The sequence below is a fragment of the Anomalospiza imberbis genome, chromosome 1 (genome assembly GCF_031753505.1).
Source record: "Anomalospiza imberbis isolate Cuckoo-Finch-1a 21T00152 chromosome 1, ASM3175350v1, whole genome shotgun sequence".
Lineage (NCBI taxonomy): Eukaryota > Metazoa > Chordata > Aves > Passeriformes > Viduidae > Anomalospiza > Anomalospiza imberbis.
The window spans coordinates 51,792,101-51,817,142 of NC_089681.1; the positions used below are offsets into that span (position 1 = coordinate 51,792,101).

At 42.6% G+C, this 25,042-nt stretch overlaps 2 protein-coding genes across 11 annotated transcripts in view; one reads left to right on the forward strand and one right to left on the reverse strand.

Annotated features, from left to right (window-relative positions):
- The window catches only part of PPP4R1 (protein phosphatase 4 regulatory subunit 1), a 283,628-nt gene that overhangs the window by 58,453 nt on the left and 200,133 nt on the right, over positions 1 to 25,042 (reverse strand). For 2 of the 10 annotated variants that reach the window (XM_068192279.1, XM_068192259.1), the window contains exons 1-2: positions 6,064 to 6,596; positions 5,751 to 5,795 (exon numbers count right to left, since the gene is read on the reverse strand). The exons of 2 other annotated variants lie outside the window; for them this stretch is intronic. In XM_068192279.1, the coding sequence (XP_068048380.1) occupies positions 5,751 to 5,795; positions 6,064 to 6,070 (52 nt within the window). In that variant the 5' untranslated portion in view covers positions 6,071 to 6,596. Of the gene's footprint in view, positions 1 to 5,352; positions 5,497 to 5,544; positions 5,731 to 5,750; positions 5,796 to 6,063; positions 6,597 to 25,042 lie in introns of those variants that run through there. 6 more of the 10 variants (XM_068192305.1, XM_068192276.1, XM_068192287.1 and 3 more) reach the window with 4 other exon arrangements.
- RAB31 (RAB31, member RAS oncogene family) overlaps positions 24,700 to 25,042 on the forward strand; it is a 62,456-nt gene continuing 62,113 nt past the window's right edge. Inside the window, exon 1 of the mRNA XM_068192399.1 lies at positions 24,700 to 24,841. Within this exon, the coding sequence (XP_068048500.1) occupies positions 24,803 to 24,841 (39 nt within the window). The 5' untranslated portion in view covers positions 24,700 to 24,802. The remainder of the gene's footprint in view (positions 24,842 to 25,042) is intronic.

A 25,042-nucleotide genomic window follows, 5' to 3' on the forward strand; every position in this document is an offset into this window, starting at 1 on the left:
AAAGGTCAGTACTGGAACAGGGCACTTGAACATCATGTTGGAAATTTAGCTATACTCAAAGCTGGAATTAAGTCTAAGAGTGACACAATGTGCAGCCTATACAAAACAACTACCAGCGTAACAAAATCTGCTAATTCTTATTCTGTGGTGAAGGAACAAAGGAACCACAGTGCAAAAGCTTCTGATGTTACTATGTACAGCTGTGGGAAAGGGAAGGTGAATTTTAATATACTGAATGCATGTTATGCCAGCATAATTCACTGCCAGAGAATAAAAACTACAACACAGCATCAAGCTGTGACTGTGATTTGACACCACAGGGAAATATAGACTGATTTTATAAAAAACAAAACAACAACAAAGAAAAAAACAACATTTTTAAACTTAAATTATCATTAAAAAGGTTAAAAAAATTGAAATTAGCTTCCATTTGGAAAGAGAATTGTGTCCTACTCAAAGTCTAAGAGAATAATTTAATTAAAAGCATTCAACCAACACAAGCTCACTGCTAATGCCAGATGATTTGCTCATCACCTGGAAAAAGAACACAGCATCAATGATAAAACAGCTTTTGACATCAGCTTTTGCAGATGCACAAAGAGAATTTTCTTCAGCTCAGCTAAAAAAGTGTTTCACTCACTGAGAAGTCTGCTGGGAGGAGAGGCTAGGAAGATCTGTCCTCCCTTTTTAATCAATGGAAAAGAACTCAATAATAAAAATAGAGCCACGTTGGATCATCACTACTCTGTTTTTAGTTTTTCGAACTGTTTCATCCGCTAGTAAAATCAAAACAGTAACATCAGATTTGCCAATTGCAAAAACTACCTTATTGCTGAATTTTAAATCCATCATTCCATTAAACTTGTGTTAAAGAAAACAATCCATCATACCATTACTTGTGCTAAAGAAAAGAGGCTTATACATAGGAGTGTGTATATATATATATATATATATACACATATATATGTAAAAACCCATTTAACAGTTCTAAACTAGAACTGTCTAAACAATGTGTACATATTAAAACTCAATTTTCTGCATTTTTATTTAAAACATCTGGGAACTAAGTGTACAGAAAAAGGAAATTCACCATTGTCAGAACGACAAAAGGTAAAGTTTCAAAATCTGAGCAAGTTACATAACCACCAAAGCATGCACGTATACTTGCAACTACCAGAAGTCCTGACATTGCATGCAAATGCAGCTGTCAGCTATCACTGGCAAAGACTTTTTCCAAAAACAAATGTAAAACAGTATTAAAACCAGTTATCAGATCAAGATTTCTTTTCTCTCCTGATTTAAATCACAATTAAAATAATGAGTTGAATAAAGTTATCCCCTTCTCAAATCTGAATTCTAATTGCAGATGGCTCTATTTTTTAGAGCACACATCAATGGTCAGACTGAAAGACATCAGCATCATGGTACGTTTCATTTCATCTATCTGGACTGATCAGCTCAGCCTTCAGAAACAGCCAGGGGAGGGGGAAACACAAACTGTCTGGCAAGAGTCATAAAGAACACTTCATTTTCCACAAGCCCACGTTTGCTTTTCATCCATTTTTGCTGCCTATTTTCTTTTCTGTTCTGTACTTATCTTAGACAGTTATACTATTCTATTTTGATTTTGTAGGCACAAAACAAAAGATTTGAATAAAAGCCAGGTTTTCCCTGAGTTTTCGTATACTCTGCAAGATTTCAGAGAGAAAAGCAAGGAAATCAACAATCCAAGTAGTGGGATGGAGATTCTTCTTCAGGCTTCCACTTTGAATTTTTTAATTTTCACTCTGTTGTCTTTAGAGTGAGGTACCTTTGTTCTTTTTTTCCTTTAATGGATAGTACCACACAGGGATTCTTCTTAGCTTTATCTTCACATAAATGAAATGCAATTCTATGTTCCTTATTTGGGGGGTTAGAGTCAATTAAGTTGTCTTTCATGGTAAGAACTCATACTAGGAATTAATTTTTCTTTTCTAGCCTTCTGTTCGTTCAGCCAGGGTACACTCACTGTCGTGGTTTTGGGTTATTTTTCCTTTTACTTCAAACAAGCAAACAAGGAAAAGCCACTGCCTAAAGAATTCTGGAAGAACCAGAATTCCTTCAGTTATTATCACAGCCTTTGACATCAGGAGCTATAGCTACAGAAGTGAAATATCAGCTAAAATAAAAATACTGAAATGCCACTTCATTTGCAAGCAATGTAACTACTTAAAGCAATCATCTGTTTAATGTACCAGGTGTAAAGTAGGCATTCACCTCAAGAAGAAAAAAAAAATAAAAATCAGAGCTTTCCAGTGGTTACCAAGCAACCAAGGGCAGAAAAATAATATGAAGCTTTCAAAATAGAAATGCAAACCAAGCTGAAATTAATTATTTAAAAGTCAATCCAGCTGGTTTATCAACCACTCTCTGAAAGCTTTTCTTATAAAAGCTCTTGTTTAATCTCTGACCTCTTAAACAAATCAACAAAAGGAAGGTTGGGGTTTTTTTTAACAGATGCCTTCCACATATATTCTGAAGGTCTCCGCTACTCCAACAGCAGATTTACTGCTCTCTGTTGAAATCTAAGAATGTTTCATTAACCTAAATATTTATCAAGTTTTCTTCAGAGAAAAGGTAAATTGTTTCACAAGCAGCTATTAAAACAGTACTCCAAAGAGATAATATTTTACTGTTCTATATTTCAGGTTAATTAGCTTGCAACAAGTTGGCATAATGAATGAGGAGAAGAACAAATTCTACAGTTGTACAAGTTGCTGATTAAACTCCAACTTTCCAGTAAAACACTTGACTTCAGAAACCTTAAAAGACAAAGATCATAAAACAGCTGTTCTTCACTCTGCCTATCTAAAAGCTGCACAGATGCTTGGTTCATTATTTCTAGCAGGAACTGTGCATGGTTATTTCCTCAGCTCAAGGACCTTCTCCTATTGCTTTAGAACATGACCAACAAAAGGTAGCTCTTAAGTCACCTTAATGATTCCTTCTTTAGCAGGAAACACTGAATCACACTAGAAATTCTCATTACCAAAGGAAAAAAACCAAAACAATAAAACAACAACGACAAAAAATTTTCACGATTCAGACTCAAACCTAGGCTCACTGATGAGCTACAGATAAATACCTATCTAGTGAAATGTCCTGAGCCATATGCGCAGAGACTCAGATTCAGATGTCCAAGCCAAACCCTGACACATGCAACCAGTCTTAAACACTCCTGATTTCTCCAGCAAACCCTCACAGATGTCTTGCTATTGCTTGATATCAGATTTTAAAGCCCAAAAATGTACTGAAAACATAGTTCACTTTTCAAAATAGCCAGTCAATCAATCATACTATTTTATATTTATCTAATTCCTCCTCCTAAATTATACAACCAGGACTACAGGTATGTCTGCAAGAATTTCTCTCTTATTTGTCTTTGAGTATAGCTTAGCACACTTTTAGCAAGAATGCAGCTGGCAGAATCACACAGACATAAAAGCTGCCAGCACTTCCAGTTTTATCACTATTGCATTCTACTACTTCGGTAATACACCTCTAAACCAGTGCCTAACTCTGCTACTTGAAAGAGCTGCAAACATTTGAAATATTTACAACAGAGGAATAGGGTAGGGTGGGGTTCAGGCAGGAGTTGCAACTTTGTGTCTTATTTTTTTAATTGTCTGGTTCATAACGTGCAACCAATCAATTGGAAACACTTCTGTAATTGTGTAAAACATGTTGTATATGGGTACAAAACACAGCTATTTCGAATAATACTGCACAAGAAACGGTACTTTTAACTAGATATGTACAGTCTCCTTGGTCTGTATTATTTTTCTTTGGCACACAGACACCACCCAAGAATATAATGTAAAATTCAGAATAATAAAAGTCACTGTGTGACTGAACTACATCCAAACACCACATATTGATTCATAGAGAGTCCTGTTTTTTTTCCTCCAAAAATACCATGCATAAGTATTGAGACATTTGCTTTTATCTACTTCCATCAAAACCTCAGTAATTTTTAATGAGGTTTCAAATCTTTGTATTTCTATGGTTTCTGCCTTCAGGATGCTCTCATCTGGACTGAGTCATATCTCCAAGCATTTATTTCTTTTCATTTTTGAAGACCATAACAGTAAGACCAGCACCAGGAACCCACAGCTCCTGTCACCCCTCCAAGGACTACAGATAATTTCAATTCCTGTCTTACAGTCAACTAAAACCATAATGTAAGTGGAAACTTAAGAATGCACTTCATTTTTTTGTTAAGTGTGTCCCTTCTGAAAAAGTCCTCTATAATCACAGAGAGTTTTCAAACAGCGACTTATCACACTGAACTTAAAAAAAAAAAAAAAAAAAAGCCTGAGGGAAAAGCTCCCTCTTTGTGCAAGGCAAAGCACAATAGGAGCCTTCTAAATGTCAGCTGACAAATGTGAAAAAGAAGATGTATCAGTCAAATCCTGAAAAGTTTAAACAGCTCTCCTCTAAAACTGTAAGCCACAAAACACAAGGTTTTTTCCTGCGCTCCAGCCCCGGTGAGAGGATGCCCTGCAGACTGCACAGCCAGCAAAACACCTTCAGGCAGCAACCAGGGGGTCTGCACCCCCACAGCAGGCGCCTGCCTCTACCTCCATTTTCACTTTGCACCCAAAATTCATCCTCCTCTGCTTCCAAGAAGCTCCCTTAGTATCGACACGACCAACAGACCCCTTCTCACCTGAGTAACATCTTAGTCTGCCATGCTAAGGCTTCTCAGCCCTGAGTTAGTAATTCTTGCACCAGCCCAGCCACAATTCTACGACTTTGCATGCTGACATTAACTCTTCTCCACAGATCTCTCCAGCAGGGTCAGGACTCACAGAAGCAGTTAGGTGTGAAAAGACTTCAGAGTCTTTCATCTCCAACCTGTGACCAAATCCCACCTTGTCAACTGGACCACGCCACTGAGTGCCACCTCCACTTTCCTTAAACACCTCCGGGGACAGTGACTGCACCACCTCCCGGCCGGTCAATTCCAGTAGCTAAGCAACCTTTCTGAAAACAAATCGCTCCTGGAGTCCAACCCGAACCTCCCCTGGCGCAGGCTGAGGCCATGTCCTCTCTCCTATCGCCGCTTGCCTGGGAGAACAGACCGACTCCCACCCGGCCGCAACCTCCGCTCAGGTAGATGTCAAGAGCAGTAAGGTCCCTCCTTGAGCCTCTTTTCTCCAGGCTAAACATCCCCAGCTCCTCACAGGACATGTGCTCCAGACCCTTCACAAGGAAGAGAGAGCCTGAGGGGGAGGGGTGGAGGGAAGGAAGGATGGGGAACACAAAAAAAAGATATACAAAATACAGACATAAAAGGAACGAGCAACCCACATGCTGCTGCAGATGCAGCAGCCTTAGCCTCCTCCTGGTCCTCCCCGCCGGCTCCCGGCCGTGCCCGGGCCATGAGGGGACGCCGCCCCGCAGGCAAAGCCTCCCCTGCTTCCATCCCTCCTTCCCCACCTCCCTCGCTCCCTCCGGGGCGGCCGCTAACGGCGCCCCCGCCCCGCCCGCCGCCCAACGCACCCCGCGGGACCGCCCGGCGCAGCCCCACGCGCGACCGGGACCGGGTCATGGACACCGCGAAGCGCGGAGCATGGCCATGGCTTCCTCCTCCTCCTCCTCCTCCTCCTCCTCCCCGCCGCCTCCCACAATGCACCCTGGGCGCTCCCCCGCGGAAGCCACTTCCTCGCCCGAAAGCCGCCCCGCCGCTCCCCCCCGTCCCCACTCACATCCGTCGATCTCCTCCTGCAGGTCCTCCTGGAGCAGCGACAGATCTGCGGTGGGGGAGACACACACACACACGCACCATGTGCCAATGCGCCCGCCGACCCTCGGTGCCACGCGTGACCCTGCCCCGCCCGCGGCTGCAGCCCCCCGACGCGACCCGCCCCGCAGCCCCTGCGTTCCGAGCCCGGACAGCGGCAGGCAGCGCTCCCGAGGCCGGGGCGGGGGAGAGGAGAAGGAGGGGGCATAGAGGAGGGAGGGCTGGCGCCTCGCCGGGGAGGCGGCGTGTGCGGGAAGGGGGAGGGGGGCGATGCCTACCCGCCATCTTGCTGCTGCAGCCCCCGCGGGGCGCCCGGCTACATCCAGCCCGCGGCCGGGCGGTGGGAGCGGCGGTGGGAGAGGGCGGGCACCCGTGCGGTCCAGGCCCCGGGCCCGGCGGCGCCTCTCCGCGTCCCCGGGAGAGCCGCGCAGGGAGGGAGGGAGGGAGGGAGGAGGGAGCGGGCGGAGGAAGGCGGGAGGAGGGGTCTGGGCCGGACACGCTGCCCCCGCCTCCGCCCGGCGGAGCCGCTCTCGCTCGCTCAGGCGGCCGTACCTCCCCTCTCCACGGCCGGAGCCGTGCGCGCCGGCCCTGGGGCTGGAGAGCGCCCGGGCTCGGCCACGCGTCCCGGCCCACGTTCACCTGCCTTCCGCGCTCCTCCGCCAGTTCGGGGCTTGGGCTCCTCCTGCCGCCCGCCGACGGGCTGAGGCGAGGCCACGGAGCTTCCCCTGCCGGGAAGTTTGTGGGGTCACTTGGAGGAAGGGCCCCGAAGGTGCTCCTCGCCGTGGTCACCGTGGGGTCGCTTCCAGACGCGGTAGCGGAGCCGCAGAAGTCCTTGCCGCCGGCGTCGTGGGGTTACCTGGGGAGAAAGGTTCCGTGACCTACCAGAGAGCAGAGTGTGGCCAGCAGGTCCAGAGAGGTGATCCTCCTCCTCCTCTGCTTGGCGCTGGTGAGGCCACAGCTGCAGTGCTGTGTCCAGTTCTGGGCTCCTCGGTACTGGAAAGACAAGGAGCTCCTAGAGAGGGTTCACTGCAGGGCCACAAAGATTATTAGGAATCTGCAGCCTCTCATAGGAGAGGCTGCAGGAGCTGGGCAATGTTTAGTCTACAGAGAAGACTGAGAGGGGTTCTCATTAATGCATATAAATATCTCAAAAGCAGATGGTAAGAAGATGGTTCCAGACTCTTTTTGGTGGATCCCAGTGACAGGTTGAGGAGCAATGGCCATAAACTGAAACACAAGAACTTTCACCTCTACGTGAGGAAGAACTTCACACTGAAGGTGGCCGAGCAGTGGAACAAGTTGTCCAGGGAGTTCATGGAGTCTCCCTCTCTGGAGGCATTCAAACCTCACCTGGATTTGTTCCTGTGTAACCTGCTCTAGGAGACCTTGCCTTGGCAGGGAATTTGGACCAGATGATCTCCAGAGGTCCTTTCCAACCCTAATGGTTCTGTGACAGGCCACCACCACTGCATAGTCCATGAGCGTCCTTCTCATGTGAATTGCCAAGTTTCTGCAGCTGGGATCCCATGGCTTAAACACACAGGATATTGTCCCACTGCAGCGCTGTGCCTTCCAACTTCTGCTTTAAAAACAGGCAGCTGTACATAGACACAAAGGTGCACATGGTTTTCTGTTTTTTTTTGGCTGTACCTTTTGGTCCCTGCTGATGGTTCTCATTTCAACTGTTTTAATAGATTTTTTTCCCACTGTAATTTGGAATATTGAAAGTGTTGGATGAAACAAATGCTCTATTCAATCGATAACCAGGGCATTTGATAGAGGAAAGGACCATTACTGGTACTGTATTACCTGAGTCTTCCACAGTCTTGTTTTAAACCTTCATAATAATTGATGAAGTTGTTAATACACAAAAAGCAAAACTAAAGCAAAATAAATTATTTTTTGCTTGCAAAAAAAGATGCAATTTCATTAGCACTGTTTTTAACTCTGTGTTTGATAGTATGTCTTGTAAGCTGCTTGTTAACAATTTTTGGTTTTATTTGGTGAATTGTACAAGGATTAAATCTCCATAGTCATGCATTCTCTGCCATGGTGAATGAGAATGTGTAATCTTCTTTTAAAATCCATACATCTCTTTCCTTACAATCATGTAGAACAAGCTCTGTCCTATTTGACACCTGTTCAATCTTTGGATGAGCCACTAGAGCCTACTGGATACTGATTATCTTACATTTTCTTTTGTTCAGATATATAATCTCAAAATACTGAGTAAATCAAGTAAATTCACCATAACTAAGTTATATGAACCATGCTATTCTCTGCCAGTGTAATTTAAGAAGAGATTCAGGGGAAATATTTGACATCACAAATCTCTGGCAATGCTGCATGTGATAGCAGTAGACTTACAATAGAAAAATTAGGTGTACTTCAAGACATCGTTTTATTATCTTTATTACTGCAAGTTATTTCCAGGAAGTTTTCTCGCATCTCCTCTGCATCGTTCACTACAATCAGTTTTGCTCCCACTGAATTCAGTAGAAGTGAATCTAAGAATCTCACAACTAAAATTTGATGCACTTCATTTTACTGAATGAATCAAGGGGTCTGACTCCTTTTTCCAACCATTTAGGAAAAGGCACGAATGCTCACAAGCCATAGATTACTGTGATCTGAGAGCATCAAAGCTACCTTAAGCATTACTAGGATTATCATCATAAGGAGAACTTAATGAGATACATCTGTTAGAACTGGGTTTACAATGACCAGAATTACTGCTCTTAAAATGTATTAATAGTGTTAATTATCATCAATTAATTATTGCTCCATATATAATTGCCTCTAGAGTATTTGTGAATTTTAAAAAAAATTCTATGTGTGTATTTTTTTAAAGAGAGGATGTATAATTTATTGAATAAAGCAATGACAATTTCAAGCAGTCATACTGAACATAAGATCATATAATTTAAGTTTGGATCTTCTATGTGCTTGTGATCTTCAGTGGTCATTGGTTCTTTCTCTGTAGGCAGGACCATGTGGTATTAAATAGCGCAGATAACAAGGATCAGTGTGCTACAAATTATAATTGTCCAGGAATCCTGGGGGTTTTGTACTTGGTATTACCTCTAGAACATCAGACTCTGCTCCTCAGGCAGAGTTGGGTCCAGCAACATCACTAGGAGCCATCAGGACAGGTCTCTAACTCCGTGAGCAGGAACTCTGGCAAAACCTTTTGCTCATACAGTGACAACAGTCATGGTAGGGGAAAATAATTTAAAACAAACAAATGAACAAAAAAAGGCTTAGTGCCAACATGCAATGTAAAATCTTATTTAATGAATAAGTAACCAGGTGCTTCTAAACTTGCTGGCCTCAGTGAATCCAGAGGTGGTACTTCAGGGCCTGATCCAAAGTTCAAGTTGATGGCAAGATTCCCTGCCACTGGTCATGGATGAGGCAGATGGAGAACCTTGTAAGTGTAGGACAGATGCTGACTCTTGCAGATGAGTGGCCGTTCCAAACCAGCACACCTAATTATGGAAGAAAATTTTCATGACAGCCTTGTTTTCTTAGATGAGACCTGTTAAGGAGCAAGTAATATAATACCTACCAAAATGTTCTAGCAGACTTTGTGCTGGAGTTCTCATAGTCAGCTTAAGTACCCTTACAGGCACTGGGAAGTAAAGAACTGGAGAAAGATAAACTCACATTCTCACACTCGGTCTCAAGGAAAAAACACACTACAAACACTACACCACTGCTTCAAGCTAGGGAAGGAAGGATACAAATGGAAGACTCCTTGACAAGATCCTTTGCACATGATAAAAGACACCTGCATTATCTCCAGGATGTATCTCAAAAAAGTCCATAGCAATCAGCAAGACATTTCCATAAAGCAAAAGTGTAGTATTTACATAAAGTACTACATAAGTTCTTTCAAACTTGCATGTTAAACACAAGATACCAAACATCCACCCAGACATACTTGCAACAAGTTATTCTGTAGTTTGATTGGTGACATCTTTTAATTTAAAACTGTTCTGGGTCTAAGGACCTCAGGCTCAAAAACACTGCTGCACATGGAACTCACCCATGTTATTTATTATCTAAGGTATTATTATCTGTTTTTGCTCATTTGCTTGAAGAAGCAGGTCTGATCAGATAGTGTCAGCTTTCAATGTCCATATATTAACTTGCTTTGCATTTCTCCCAGGCTACCTTCATGTGTGGGAAGAGCTTCCCATAAATATCTGCAGCCATCTCTCTATCCTCCTTTGGATTCCTCTGTGAAACACTCTTTTCCTGTGAAGCCTATCAAGAAATGGATCAGGGTTAGACTGCTGGTGCACCAAGGCAGCTGCTTATCCTCTTGAGTAATCCTGACTCATTGTCTTCTTGGCCACCCCCAGGATTCCATCTGCCTGCATGTGTTGTCCTTGATGGTTCAACCATTCCCTCTTTGCTTTCTGGACTGTCATTTTGTTCTTTACAGAGTGTTTAACCAAATTTGGCCCATAAGGAAATATACAGATTAAGATACATATACATACAGAAGCACACACATACCTTTAATACATATGGATGCATGTGAAAACCCAGTGGCTGAAGTCTGGGATTTACAGTCAATATGCATTTGAAAATATAGTAAAGCATTTCTGCTAAAAAGAGGTGTTCATCATAAAATATTTCCTTTCTTTCCCTTTCCCTTTTCCAGCTCTTTTTCCCTTCCCCTTTCCCAGCTCTTTTTCCCTTCCCTTCCCTTCCCTTCCCTTCCCTTCCCTTCCCTTCCCTTCCCTTCCCTTCCCTTCCCTTCCCTTCCCTTCCCTTCCCTTCCCTTCCCTTCCCTTCCCTTCCCTTCCCTTCCCTTCCCTTCCCTTCCCTTCCCTTCCCTTCCCTTCCCTTCCCTTCCCTTCCCTTCCCCTGTTCTTTTTCCCTCTCCAATAAAAATACTGGAGAGGGTGGAGGGGTTTTTTTGTTTTGGGTTGGGTTTTTTATATATCTGTATTCCTTATGGTTGCAAAAGTTTTTAACTGTGCATCAATGGTTTTTTGTTTTTTTTTTTTTTTTTTAATTTTTGCTGTTTCCTGGGCAAGAAGCTGGTGACTATTGGCAAACCAGGTGACTTTAGCATTAAAGTTCCACTACACTGCTCTCAGAAAAGGCCTTGCAAAAGGATTTTAAACACACAATATGCCAACCATGAATAAATTAACACCTAAATTTGCTGAGAAAGAGCCTGGTTAATATAAGGTTTGCCTTGTGGGTTCCTAATGTCATTCCAGGTCAGCAGCAAATTCTGTGGCAAGTTCAAGTGATGCTCAAACCTCTTAAAATTAGGGAAATACCCACCTGAGGTACATCCCAGTGCGGAATTAAGACTCCACCTGGAGCTTGCAGGGGCTCTTGGCATTAATTTGCAAGCAAATCTCTTGCACTGGTGACATGGAGATGGCAGCTGTGTGGGCAAAAGGAAGAGAGGCATGCAAGTCAGGAGACAAGTCCTGATGCCTCATTTTTCAATTCAGACCATGACCAGTGGTGATATCCACAACTCTTTTGACCAAAGACCAAAGGAAGAGTGGTCTGTCATCTCAATAGCAGTGAAGTGAAAGCCTCCGTCTGTATCTGACCCTTCAGGTGCTGAACTTGACGGTGAAAGACCACAAAGAATGACTGCATCAGGGGCTATTCCAAGGAGATGGGTCTCAGAGTTTGACTGCAGCATATGTGTAGGATTCTTCATTCAGTAGCACTCACCTGGACACAGGTTTTCCTTTAAGAGCAATAAAAGTGCTACAGCTCTGAGATGTTCTGCTTCAGGAGTCATGGTGTCATGCATATGTGTGTTACAGGAAGACTGAATCACTGATCAAACAATGCAGAGTTCAGGTTGTACTACTGTACCTTAGCTCTGGATTTCCTGGTTCTCAGAGGTGTCTATCTCACTGTCATATCAGAAGGGGACAAGACTGAGCAACAAGAAACTGAATCTTCTCCTCACTGAATTGCCTGGAGAGGAAATTTGTTGATTTTTTTGGGGGGTGGAAGGGGGAGGAAGGGAAGCATTTGTTTGTTTGTGTTTGTTTTGTTATTTTGGTTTTGTTTGCTTTGATAGGAGAAAAAAAAGGTGAATTTTGGCTATTTCAAGAAATTCCAGCAACCACCTATACGTGCAGCTGGGATACCATTTTAGTAGATATATTTATCCCCCAACCTTTCATCTTAGATCTGCAAATCCTTTTGAAAGGAAACAAATTATTGTCATCTTACAGGTAAAGAAACAGAGAACAAAAGAAGCAAAGTGATGTGCTTGATACTGCTTGAGGCCTGAGATGACAATTACTGCATGAAATAAAATACACCAAAAAAAAAATTCTTCTGTGCTGTTTTGCTATCTGATGCCATTACATATATGACAGTAGCAATCTAATGCATGGTTCCTACTGTGCCAGCTCTCAGTTGTATGCCAGGCCAGACCCTCCTGTTAGACTAGCCCTTGGACAAGGCAGGCTCTCCAGCCTTTCCTCAGCCCACGCAGTCTCCCCTCCCCACCCAACTAGTCCCTGCCTAGAAATTCCTAACCTGATATTCAAATTAATATATTTGCATTTATTCACTCCTTTGCTTCCCGGTCTACTGAGTTTAAATTTGCATCTCTTTAGATCTGCTTAGATATTGGCACACGTACACGTGTGAGCTGATGGTTCGCATTCTTCTGAACCAGAGAGGAATTACCAAAATCCCAGAACATATCTCAAAGGGACAAATGGGATTGAATTATCACTACTTCCAAACCTCCTTTTCCATGTGTTTCACATCCCAACAACTGGTCTCTTCCTAAGGTCCTTTCTCTTCTTACTTCAGCACCAGCTCTCCCCACTCTCCTCCTTTCCAAACTCCTCTCAGCAAGCTGCTGTGTACAGCACATTTAAATCAGTTCTTGTTGACAGCTTTTGAAACTTCTTGCTTATTTTCTTATACTTACATTGCATTTTTCCAAAATAAAACACAAACAAAGCCTAAATCCTGGCAGAAGTGGAGTCTGGCAGGATTGTCTGCAGACCTTTGTATCTGCACCTTGTCTGCAGACCTTTGTCATGTTTTTAACTGGACTTAGGTTGGACTTAGGAGTAGCACTCTTTCATAACCCACATGAATACAAGCTGGCTGGGAGTCTTCTTGGCGCCCTATTCAGCCAACAACGGTGTAATCCATTTAGTCAGGGAGGACTGGGTACATGCCTATGCAGGCAGCCAAGCTCTTTTTTTGCTGATCTGAAGGGTGGTAGGTGCCAGTGGGAAGCATGTCAGGAGAATGATTGTTATGGGACACGGCTTGTTATCCTGGTCTGTGCAAGTGCTAGGACTTGTCAAGCCTTAAAAATGTGAGGGGTGGAGAAGTCAAGAGGTTACTTCCCAAGAACCCTTTGTTTAGATGACCCTGGCTACTGCAGGAAGAACACTAAATTTCAGGGTCAGTTACACACACATGTATTTTCGACCTCTGGAGGAGGCAGCCTTCAGATGTGTGTGCTTGTTCAGTCTTTTGAGGGCAGATGTGAACTCATTCTGCTTCTGCTCCAACTCAATCAGCAACTGTGTAATTACACTTCATGTAGCACTGAGCCCAGATAGAGGTATGGACAGACTGTGGCACAACACTTGGAGATTAATCAAATATATGCAAAATATAGCAGAGGTGCTTTCACTGAAGAATTAATTAAAACTGAAACTGTTGTTCCTCTCAAAGTGAAGGCTGACAACATCTGAAAAGACTCAATGCTTATCTCATTTACAGTGTTAGAAAAGGATTACAGACTATGAAAAAAGGATTATATAACAGAGGAAACAACCACCAAAAAGCTACCCAAAATAAAGAGAAGAACTGAATGATGGTTCTTGACATGTACTGGTTCCTACACTGAAATTTTCAGCTATTGAACTGGGAGGGAATCCAAAGAATTAAGTTTTTTTATCTGAAATAAATGTACATGGAACTATAGGTGATACACACAAAACCTCATGTATAATTTCTGAAGAAGACAGTGATAAAGAATGACTTAAGAAATCTGACTACATACAGGGCCAGATGCTTTGTAATAGAAGGTACCAAAAGTTTAAAGAGCTGTTTAGTCCAAAAATAGTTTCTCTGTTTAATTAAATTAGCTAAGATGTGAAAGAGCAATTACAGCCCCAAAGGAGCTCCTGACTAGGCTGATTCTCTCAATAATTTCCAAATCAGCTTTGCTCACTTGATATAAAAATTATAATTTCCTTTTCTTTTACTATCATATAGGGCTTAACCTCCTGGGTGCCTGGTTGAGGTACAAATGTAAGATGTAATATTTTTTAACTGTGGGAACAGTTGAAGGGTGTCAGGTATATTAAGAAGCTTTACATTATGCATTTCAAATTTTTATTGGATTCAAGCACTGGCAACATTCCAGGTTCCAAGGTTTCTGTTTAAAATGAGATTTAATGTACATACACTGTAGCATTGCCAGTAATATCTTGAACTGGGTGTGTTTTATTGAGTGATTCATAAAGTAAGACAGACAAAGTATGCACAGTGGTATTGGAATTTGGGTGGGATCAAAGTACTGATTTAGTGTAATATGTTTGTCAAGCACAGCATACAGGAAATCTTCTTTTGAATGAAGATGGATTTAGCCCATGAGAAACTCAGTATATTTCCAACTGTCATTTATTCCAGTGAACCCCGCTTTGAAAACAGTAAAGTAAAAACTAAAAAAGCTGCAGCTCTCACCCTCAGATATTCCATTGGCAACGAGACTACAGTCAGACTTGCTGGAAGTAAAAGAAAGGAAAAGTATTAAAATTAATAAAAATAACATTGATTTAAAGGAACACTGTCTGCAGTTGCAGCACAGAAGAAAATTCTATCTGTTCCCTAATGGAGTGGCTGCAACATTTTTATTTAAATGCAATTTTGCTGTTAATTGGACGTCCATAAGCATACTGAGCTGGGTATGCTGTGATTGTACATTTGCATGCATGTACCTCACCCTCTCTGCACTCTTCCTGTTTGCATCTCCTTCCAGGCAGTATTTTGAAAACCACAGTGCTGATTTTGTTTCTGAGACTAAGAAGCCACTCGTACTGAGAACAAGGAGCTCTAACATGGAGAAACTGAGCCCTACTTACAGGGCTTCATACAGGCAGGAGGGATAATCCTGTCCTGAGTTCCATTATTAAACATCAAGCTGTTACATTTATGAAACACCTGATTAAATACATTACGTTTGATTCTTCTTTGACTCCTGATCAAGAATTACATCCTTTTTTATCATATACTGCTTGCTAAACAGGAGGAACATAGTATTCTGCCTTTTCCCTGCTTTCTCCACTCAGATGCACTCTGAGGGCATAACTACCTTGTTAGTCTGGTCCTGCCTAGTCCTGACTGCTCCCTTGGCAAAATTCATGCATTTATGAGGTAGGACAGCTTACTGAAATAAAAGTGAAACTAGAGGAAGGAAGGCTGTGGATGCCTTGTATCAAGAGTAAAAGTTTTATGGAGGAAAAGGAGCTTGCAAGACTCACGTTCATACAAGACAGACAGAAGGGAACAAGGTGAACTCTCCTGCTAACAGGAGCTAAAAGGACTCTAGGTCTGCCCCTGGCGCTGGAAAGGATTCTGTACAGGAATAAGCACAGATACAATGTTTTCAGAGGGCTTTCCACCTTTTCCTTTGAAAAGTAGTCTGCTGTTTCACAAGACCTGTGAATAGAGAACTAATATTCCAAAGATATTATTTCGTTCTCAGAATTTCCTATCAATTGTGATTTTTTAAGGGTATGAATGCTATTAACCTATGGGTTAATGGATTAGCTTCAAATAATGTATTACATCCTTTCCCTCAATCGTATTTTAAGATTTATATTAGATTAAATACACAGGGAAAATTTTAGTTTATAATTTGCCTCAGTGAGAAATAGATTAAATAGAAGGCTGTACTTGCTGTGGTGTCCTTCAGCTACCCATGAAAAGTTAATCTGTAAAGATTTCAGAATGGTCATGGAAAAAAACTTCAAGATTTTAAGAACTTGAGAATAAAAGAAAAATTATTTCTCCTGGAAAGCTCTAGCTTATAAGCATTAATTATCTCATGGTATCTTTTGATAAGCAAACACAAAAGCAAGCAGTGTACAGCATGCCAGTGCAAGTTAGAGGAGAGGCAGTGAAAATTTGGCTTATCTTGAAAAAAAGAAGCTGCAGCGTGATGATTTTGTTTCTTTGATCTGCAGACAGATCCTTCATGAAGATAAGAGCAGGGAGCCACATGTCTTGCTTTAAGGCAGGATTTAGGTAATCTTATCTTCAAAAATCTCTGCATTCCTTTTTCTTCCACATTTCTCTCCTGATATGCCACTAACACAGCATACGTACATTGAGACTGATTACTCGCCTATCATACTTCTTCCCTTGGACTAGGTAAACCAATCAAGCAGCCCTAGGTGTGAGCTTATTTTTTTGGGTGACAAGTCCAAAAATAGGTGTGCCATAGTTGTCCTCCTCAAAGACATCTTCATGTCCTCATTGCTGTGATGGAATAAATAGGATATTATGAACTTTCTGTTGCTGTGGGTTAACACGCCCAGGCATCTCTGCATCTGGATGGAATTCTTTGAACTCCCACAGTATTGTTAACCTTCCCTTCCTGCAGGATAAAGCCAGACAGTAGTTCATTTTTTTCCCCATCCTCTGTGCAAATCATCTGGGACCTAGCTTCCCAGATCCTTTCTTATTTCTAGTGGTCTGATTTCCTTAGTTTTCATGCTATTGGAAATTGCTATGACCTAAGTCACCCAGATGCCCAAGTGCTTCCATTCTTCATGTAGGAGCCAAAAGGATATTCCCACCAAGATGCAGTTCATCTGAGCTTTTTAAAAAGAGAAATTACAGTCAAGTCACATGCCCAGAAGTCAACAATAGCGGCTCACATAAAGTCCAAATTGCTCACAGTCTAGACTCTTCCCTTGCTAATGACTGCATGAACACCTGGATCAGTGGGTCAGGGACCACACCACCATTGCAGCCACCTGTCATACTGAAAGGAATTACTTGGCACTACTAGCTCAGACTCACTTCAACCAAGGCTTGAAGAGTTGAATTAGATTTTTTTTAATATGTTCTAACACCAAAATGAGACTTCTGACTCTTTCTGGGTTTTGGTGAAATGATATTTTGTCTTTGCCAGAGCATCAGATTTATTTTTTAATCATTTTACCACCATTCTGATATCATAAGAAGGATTTTGACCATGGTAGCTTCTCTTTAAGGTTGTTCTGCAGATAGGCCTTCACTTTGCTGATTCCTTTGCTGAAGAGAACTAGTGCTAGTTCTCTTTAAGCTATACCTTCACAACTTACTACTTTATTACTTTTTTATTCTCATCTCTTCTTAAAACTTTTCTAATTGTGAAAGTGAGAGATATGGTTCGATGATCTAGGTGTGATGAAGGTAAGTCTGCAGACCCTTAGAGTGCAGACCTAGTATAGAACTTTTCTTTTGCATTTAATTGCCCTAAGAATAACATTTAAAGCCTCCTAGTGTACTGCAGGATTTTTGGACCTAATGCACCCACCATCTTTAAAGAAACCATAAGAACTAATTGAGAAGGAGGGTAAAATAGCTGGACTGATAAAACAGGTTGCATTGTGCATATTTCCAGTTTGTGCTCCTCAAGATAGTTTCTTAGCTATTAGTTATGTCAGGATAATCAGCACCTCTTGGTGCAGTTAAGGTCCTGACAAGTTATTGCTTATTTCAAGAGATTATTATATTATTACTCCTCATTAGAAAATTAAAGCTATTGATCAAGTAGTGCATTCTTTACCCCCTTGTAAAATACTTTATTAATATATATTAAAAAACCTACAAAACATAGCACACTAACTTCTTATTTGTTTTTTGGTTTGAACAAACTCAAATTATCTGTGTTGGAGACAGATTCTGAGGTCCATAAACAGGCAGGACTACCGCTGCTGTACAAGGAAATTAGAATAAATATTAAGCAAAGAGTTGTCCTGAAATGACAAATGCCATCATCATTACCAGCAATAATTACAAATTCTGTGGTCAAAACTTTGCAAAACTGCATGTTTCTTTAAGGGTTAATTTGTCCTTATAACGGACATAGACTCAAAAAGGGAATTTGGAATTTACATCAAAAACCCCTTGCATTTCAGGGCTGTTTATACTAGTGGTGGGAAGAGGGGAGGTCACACTCCCAAACTCAGACTTAAACTCATTTCAACACACAAAAATGTTATTCATAGCAGAAACAAAACAAAAGGGAAAAAAAAAGGAGCTCTATCTTTTATGCTGTAGATTTTATGGATTGATGAGAATTTCTTTCTCATCATCAAAATGATCAGATTTTTCTCCCTCTGAAATTCGTTTCTCATATTGTTTTCCTGTTTTCTCTTGGGAGTGCAAAGATCCCTCTCACTGTTAAATCTAAACAAAGGAATCAATTTTAGTATGTAAGACAAAGGACTAAGACATAAGATAAGTCTCCTCTGTCACCACCTGGCTTACAAATGGATTTTAATTTCTCCTTTGCAGTTGCCTCATGAGTGTTCCTAATGAACACCCAGTTCCACTGATGCAGACAAAAAGGTAGGAGTGACACCACAAGCTGGGTACAGACACCCTTCTCACTGCCTCCACTACCGTAAGGTCAGGATGGATAGATCCATTCTCATTTGAAAATTTTCATTTGAGCCTTGTTTGGAAGGTCCCTGTTTGGGTCTTCTGTAACCAGAGGAAGAACCAATCAATGTACATTCACTGCCTGCAGATTTAATGAGAAAAATCATTGTGAAGTTCAAACCTACTCTGGCTGGCAGCACACGCTGGGTATGTTTTAGACAAACCTGATGCTCACTTGGCAGGACAAATTTCTGAAGTACAAGAGCCTTGTTATCTCTCTTTGGCAGTATGCACAATAGAAGCCTGCTTGCTTGACAATAAAACTTTGGCCTTAATATAAAACCCTTTTCATAGTTTATAAGGCTAAGCTTAATTAAAAGGAGAATTGTGTATGCTCTCCTTTCATTTAGTAGTAAACACAGGCTCCTTCACCTCATACAAAGCTAATGGTGGTAAACCAGATACTGCACCACTCTACAAGAATAGTGTACTGTGGAATATACTGCTAGAAGGAAACAGCATGTCTATTCAGTAAATCCAGTTGTAATTTATGAGAACCTTGCTGGGCTGCTCCTGCAGTGAGCTGGAAGGCAAGAAGGTATCACCAACCTGCTGCAAAGACTGCCTCAATTTTGAAGTAGAGGTCTCCAGTTATCACTCCAACCAGACAACCGATAGTTGGGTGAAGCTGATCTTCACATTCCCTTTTCAAGCAGCAAGTAACAGGTGTCACCTATGCCAGAAGCATGCAAGGAACTGAGCAAACCAATGTCAGCATCACCAAAAGTAAACCAAGACAGTCCTTGTCATCTCCAGGGACTCATTCAGAACAATCATCACGCTGTCTTTACAAACTGTTCTCAAAACTGGCAGCCCAAAATGATGGCCTGCAACACAGAACATGTTACAAGAGCTATGGAAACATCAAAATTGCAACCATGAATATGCCCCAGTCAGTGACCCCTGTTTTGAACTCTGCCTTGGTACAGGAAATCACAATAGCCTTTTGTTTGGATTGGTATTTACACTGCAAACACCTGCATGCTCAGGCATGGTTTTGTATGGAATGATATACGACAAAGGACTTGTGCAGCCTTGTGGGAACATATTAGCGTTTTCATAAGGTTCATATGGAAAATGAGTTTGATAATAAGATACAAAGCTTTCATCAAGAACTGACTGTACGAATTCATACAGTATAAGGAATGCTGTCATGGTTTAACCCCAGCCAGCAACCAAGCCCCAGGCAGCCATTCACTCTCTGCCCTACCAGTGGGATTGAGGAGAGAATCAGAAGAGTACAAGCTGGAAAACTTGCAAGTTCCCATAAAGACCATTTAATAGGCAAAGCAAAAGCTGTGCACACAAGCAAAGCAAAAACGGGAATGAATTCACTGGTTCCTGTGGGCAGGCAGGTGTCCAGGCTCCTCCAGGAGAGCAGGGCCCTGTTACACATTCGGAACACAACCTCCATCACTCCAAATGTCCCCCCTTCTTCCCTATTCCCACACTTTATAAACTGAGCATGATGTCATATAAACATTCCTTTGGTCAGTTGGTGTCAGCTGCCCCAGACGTGTCTCCTCCCAGTTTCCCATGTGCTCCCAGCCTCCTCCCCAGCACGGCAGTATGAAGAGTGGAAAAGGCCTTGGATCTGTGTAAGCCCTGCTCAGCAATAACAAAACCATGTCTATATTACCAACCCTATTAATTTGTGTTCAGCACAAATCCAAAACACAGCCTTATCCCAGCCATTGGGAAGAAAATTAACTTTACCCCAGTCAAACCCGGCTCACTGGCCAATTTACTTAGCAATACGGACAAATAATCAGTTGGATCACCAAGTCTTGACTTCTGCTTTCCAAGACATCTCAGAAATTTCTTTTTACCTGTATAAGGCTGTACCTTTAAATTTGTTTACTTTTCATTTATTGCTCTGACTGAGCTTTTCAAAGACTTAGAAAGCCCTAATCCTAGCTTCCAGATGAAATCCATCTGAAGCTAATTTATGTCTCTTCTTTAATTGAGCCAATATTTTGCTTTAGCTAGTTCTTCACCCTTCTTGGTGCTTAATTTGCTATGGTATTTGCAGTGTTCTCAAGTTGTACTACAGCTTCTGTTTTTCCCACGTAAGCAAAAAGCTTTTTTTAAAATTCTTTCCCCATCTAACAGTGGAGAAATGTTGCACTGTCACCAGCTTGAGGCTATGCGACATCATTTGCAAAGAATGAGAAGTCTTGCACCACTTTTCACTCCTTTGATAGGAGATTGCCTTGGGGATAAGCAGTGAATAAGCAGAGTAAACTTGACCCTCTTGACAAACATACATCTCTACTGCCAGAGATGTCAAAATGTTTCCCAAACACTTTAGGAGCAGCGCATCTCTTACATGGTCCAACAAGAAGCGTGCTGGTAAGCTTTACACAAACAATTCCCAGGTTTCACTCAACAGCAATAATGGTGTGTTTCAAAGTTCTTGGCAGTCAAGCTGCAAATAGCATCTTGCAGAGGTTTACTCTCCTCTAACCTTTTCCAGAAGATTTTTCTCTTCAGAAGGGAGTGACTGGACCATCTAACTGCCCTAAACAGAAGATGTTAAAACATGAAGGAACACTACAACAAAATGAAATAGCAGCCAGCTACATAGTCTCCTGGCATTAATGCTGGAACCAGTGGGTTATAAATAACCTAATTCACTTTTTGCATGTGCAATGAAGTGGAATAACCCTTCTCAAGCTAAAAAAAGAATTGCAGTGGCTTAAGATCTGCGTAGCTGAAATCAGAATGATGCTCTTATCTCCACCAGGTCATTCCTATACTTCTCTGGTTTTCATGTCTCAGGACTCTCATGATGCTTTTCCAGGCTAGTCCTTTTCTAGCCTTTGTTTAAGTAAGCAAACTTTGATTAAGTAAATATTTACTTTGGTCAAGTAAACAAACAAACAAAAATAGCATCTCCCAGAATTTTATCAATTTCAAAACTGCAGAATTTTACATGGGATCTAGGAGCTGGAAGCTGCTCCTCCCATCAAGGAACAGCTTGCTCAGCAGCAGCTGCTTTCCTTTTAAGAGATTTTGGCAGTTTCTTGGGCAAGCACCAGAAAGATTTCTGTGGTGGCAGTCATTACTGTACTGCAAGTTTGTGTCATCCTAGGGATGCAGAGGCATTTCTTCCTGGGCAGCAGGGCGTTAACTTGCCTCCTGTTCCCTGCCTTGGGAATAAGAGCTGGGATGGCAGCCCGTAGTAGGAGTGTCTGGATTGAATTCGCCAGTGAAGAGGGGGAGATAACATTTTTGTGTGAGAAAGATGCTTGCCAAGAAATCGAGAAGGGAAGTAACATGGGAGAAAGGAAGTAACTCATCAGTGCTTGAGACAGACAACAGCAGTTTCAGGATCTGGGTACACACCAGGGTCTTGGATGGATCTTTCTCTACCTACGTCACTCACAGAGAAAGAAAGCAGGAGGAGGAACTGTTGATGCCTTTATAAGCTTACAAGCACTGCCAGAACCTCAAAAGCATCCAGTTTCCTACCAATACAGGCTTTCTAAATACCATTACACCACTTGTAGAGAGGAGGAGACTGAGGTCATAGAAAACTTTTAACATGGGACTAGTCTTCTACTAGCGTGAGCCACACTGGGGCAGACACATGTGAGTAGGGGCAAAGAGAAGGGCAGCAGCAGCCCCAGCTGCCGTTGCTCCAGACCACTGGAGGACACCATGCCATGGCTTGAAAGCTCTAGAGGAAGGCTGCTGAAAACCAAAGCCACTTGGCTTTGCACTTCCCAAAACCAAAATACAGTTGATCAGAAAGAAGTGAGGTACACCATTGCTTCAAAACTTACAATTATTCATTGGATAAAATGCTACAAAAGGAAGAAAAAAAAAAAGAAAGAAAACTTCTGGGATGCAAAGACTTGTTTTCCTTTATTTTTAATCAGCCATTTGAAAATACTGCAACATGACCAATTCTGCAAAAATGTTTTCCTGACCACAGTGTCTTGCATTCAGACAAACACAAAGATTATGCCAGTTCCTGGAAGAATGAGCATCAGTAGCTTTTTTTAATACCAGAACACGTCTGTTGTTTTTCTCTCTTCTTATCTCCCTAATTTTGGGGATACTCAAATTTTTTGGGGATATCTTTTTTGTTGTTTTTGTTGTTTATAGGCTCTTTGTTTAAACAAGTACTAAATGTTACTTTTTCCTCTGGTTGTTAATTTTTGTTTGGCTCTCTAGATTTTTTGACTGTACAATAAAATTGCCCTTAACGATCTCTCTTCTGCTGTTTCAGCCTGAACAACTTCCACTGGGTCATCTTTGTGCTACTGTTTTAAACAGTTTGCTTGTTTGTAGGTAGCTAATTAGTCATTAGTTCTATAAACAAGAAACTTTTGAGGTCTGAGCTGTAACTTCTTTTAGTAAGAGCTCACACTACACCAGTGTGTATTTGAGAAATTTCCCCAGGTAGGATGAAAGATGGGAATCTGACTTGCTTTCCTGGGCAAATATCTCAGGTACTGTTTCATATTTTGGTGGTACTGAATCAAGACAGCAAGTGGACATGTAGTTATATGGCTATGAAGTCAATGAGATGTATTACACTCTGAAAAAATGGACAGGTGTCCCTGCCCATGGCACTAGGGCTTGGGACTAGATGATCTTTCAGGACCATTCCAACCCAAGCCATTCCATGATTCTATGATAATGTAATTCCAGTGTGTCTTGCTGAAATTAATTCAGGTGGCATAATGTTTCACATATACAGTAATGAAAAAATCCCAGACTTCAAGAATTACAAAATCTGGACCAAAGGAAAGGTATAGATGACTAATAGGATACATGAAAGATACAGAATTTTTTAAAAACATCACAAAACCCCCAAAAGAATCTATGTAAAGGTGATCCTAAACCACAACAACTGCTCTGCTCCAGGCATTTCCTTGGCCTAGGGTTTGGGATCTCTGGAAGTGGGCAAACATCTCCATCCAGCTTATTGGTGTGAGTGCACGGCTCCGTGTGGAACTAATTAGTGTTATAATGACTGCCACAACAGTTTATTGCCAAGAAACATCTAATGACCTGGCAGTAATCTCACAATGCTTAATCAAGATTTTCTTCAATTCCCTGTAGCAATTTTACCCAATAAATTAGTGCGGGGAAAAAAAAAGAAGCCAAAATAAAACCGTAAGCAGAACAGAGAGGCTCTGATTTAAAATATCTGATGGATTATGCTGTTCTGCCTTCCTGGGGTTATTGTGGGCAACCCTTCTCCATAAATTCTAGAACCTTGTATACCAAGAGCAGAGTGGTTATGACCATTTCTGCATTGATTTCAGAAGACTAGCCTTAAGCTGATGAGTTTAACTTAAATTTGGTATGTGATGTGTGGGCTGCAACCCTACTACTAACCTGAGGTCGACTATTTTAATCCAAATTGGGTGTGTATTACCAGGATTGGGTAAAAAAATGGAGTTACTATTTTCAATTATTTCTGCACACAGCAGGAAAAGCTTAAAAATAAAAAAGAAAAAAGAAAAGAAAAAGGAGATGGATTCAGATGGTTCACAACCAGAGCCCACCCCGTGCCTAGCCCAGCACATGGTGTGTAGGACTAAGCATATGCACAGCCCCCTGCAGGATGCCGTCTCTCACAGACTGTTTTTCTCACAATAGCAAATATTTACCCTGCAGTACAAGAAAGACAAGGAGCTCCAGGAGGGGGTCCAGCGAAGGGACACAAAGATTATTAGGGGTCTGGAACGTCTCTCTTATGCGGAGAGATTCTGGGCCTCAGAAAAGATTGAAGGGGATCTCATTAATACACATAAGCATCTCAAACGCGGGTGCCAAGAGGATGGTGTCAGACTCTTTTAAGTCGTTCCCAGTGACAGGATGAGGAGCAATGGCCATAAACTGAAACACAATAGGTTTCACCTCAACACGAGGAAGAACTTCACACTGAGGGTGGCATAGCAGTGGAACAAGCTGTCCAGGGAGTTCATGGAGTCTCCGTCTCTGGAGACATTCAAAACCCACCTGGGTGTGTTCCTGTGTAACCTGCTCCAGGTGACCTTGCCTTGGCAGGGAATTTGGATCAGATGGTCTCCAGAGCTCCATTCCATCTCTAACGATTCTGTGCTGTCCCCGCTCACCAGCCCGCCCCGGCGCTCAGCCCCGGCCGCGCCCGCAGCCCTGGAGCGCCCCGTGCCCGCTCCCGGCCGGGTCCGGCGGCGCTGGGAGCGGGGGGCAGCAGCGAGGCGGGGCCGGGCGCATGTGACCGGCGGCGGGGGCGGCCCCGGCGGGGCTGGGCCGCCTCGGCGGGGCAGTGCGGAGCGGCGGCGCGCCGGGGATGCGGAGCGGCCGGGCCCCGGGCAGATGATGGCGATACGCGAGCTGAAAGTGTGTCTGCTTGGAGTGAGTAAGGGCGACCGGGGGGTCGCTTCCCCCTTTCTTTCTTTCCTTCCTCTCTCGCCTCGCAGGTGGGGGCTGTGGAGCTGGGCTGCTCGCTAAGGCGGGGAACACTTCCAGCCTCGCTGTCCCGCTTCCCGGGGGGCGCCGCGCCTGGCGGTCCCGGGCGGGGCGGGGGGCTCGGCCGCAGAAGGTTCTTCCACGCCG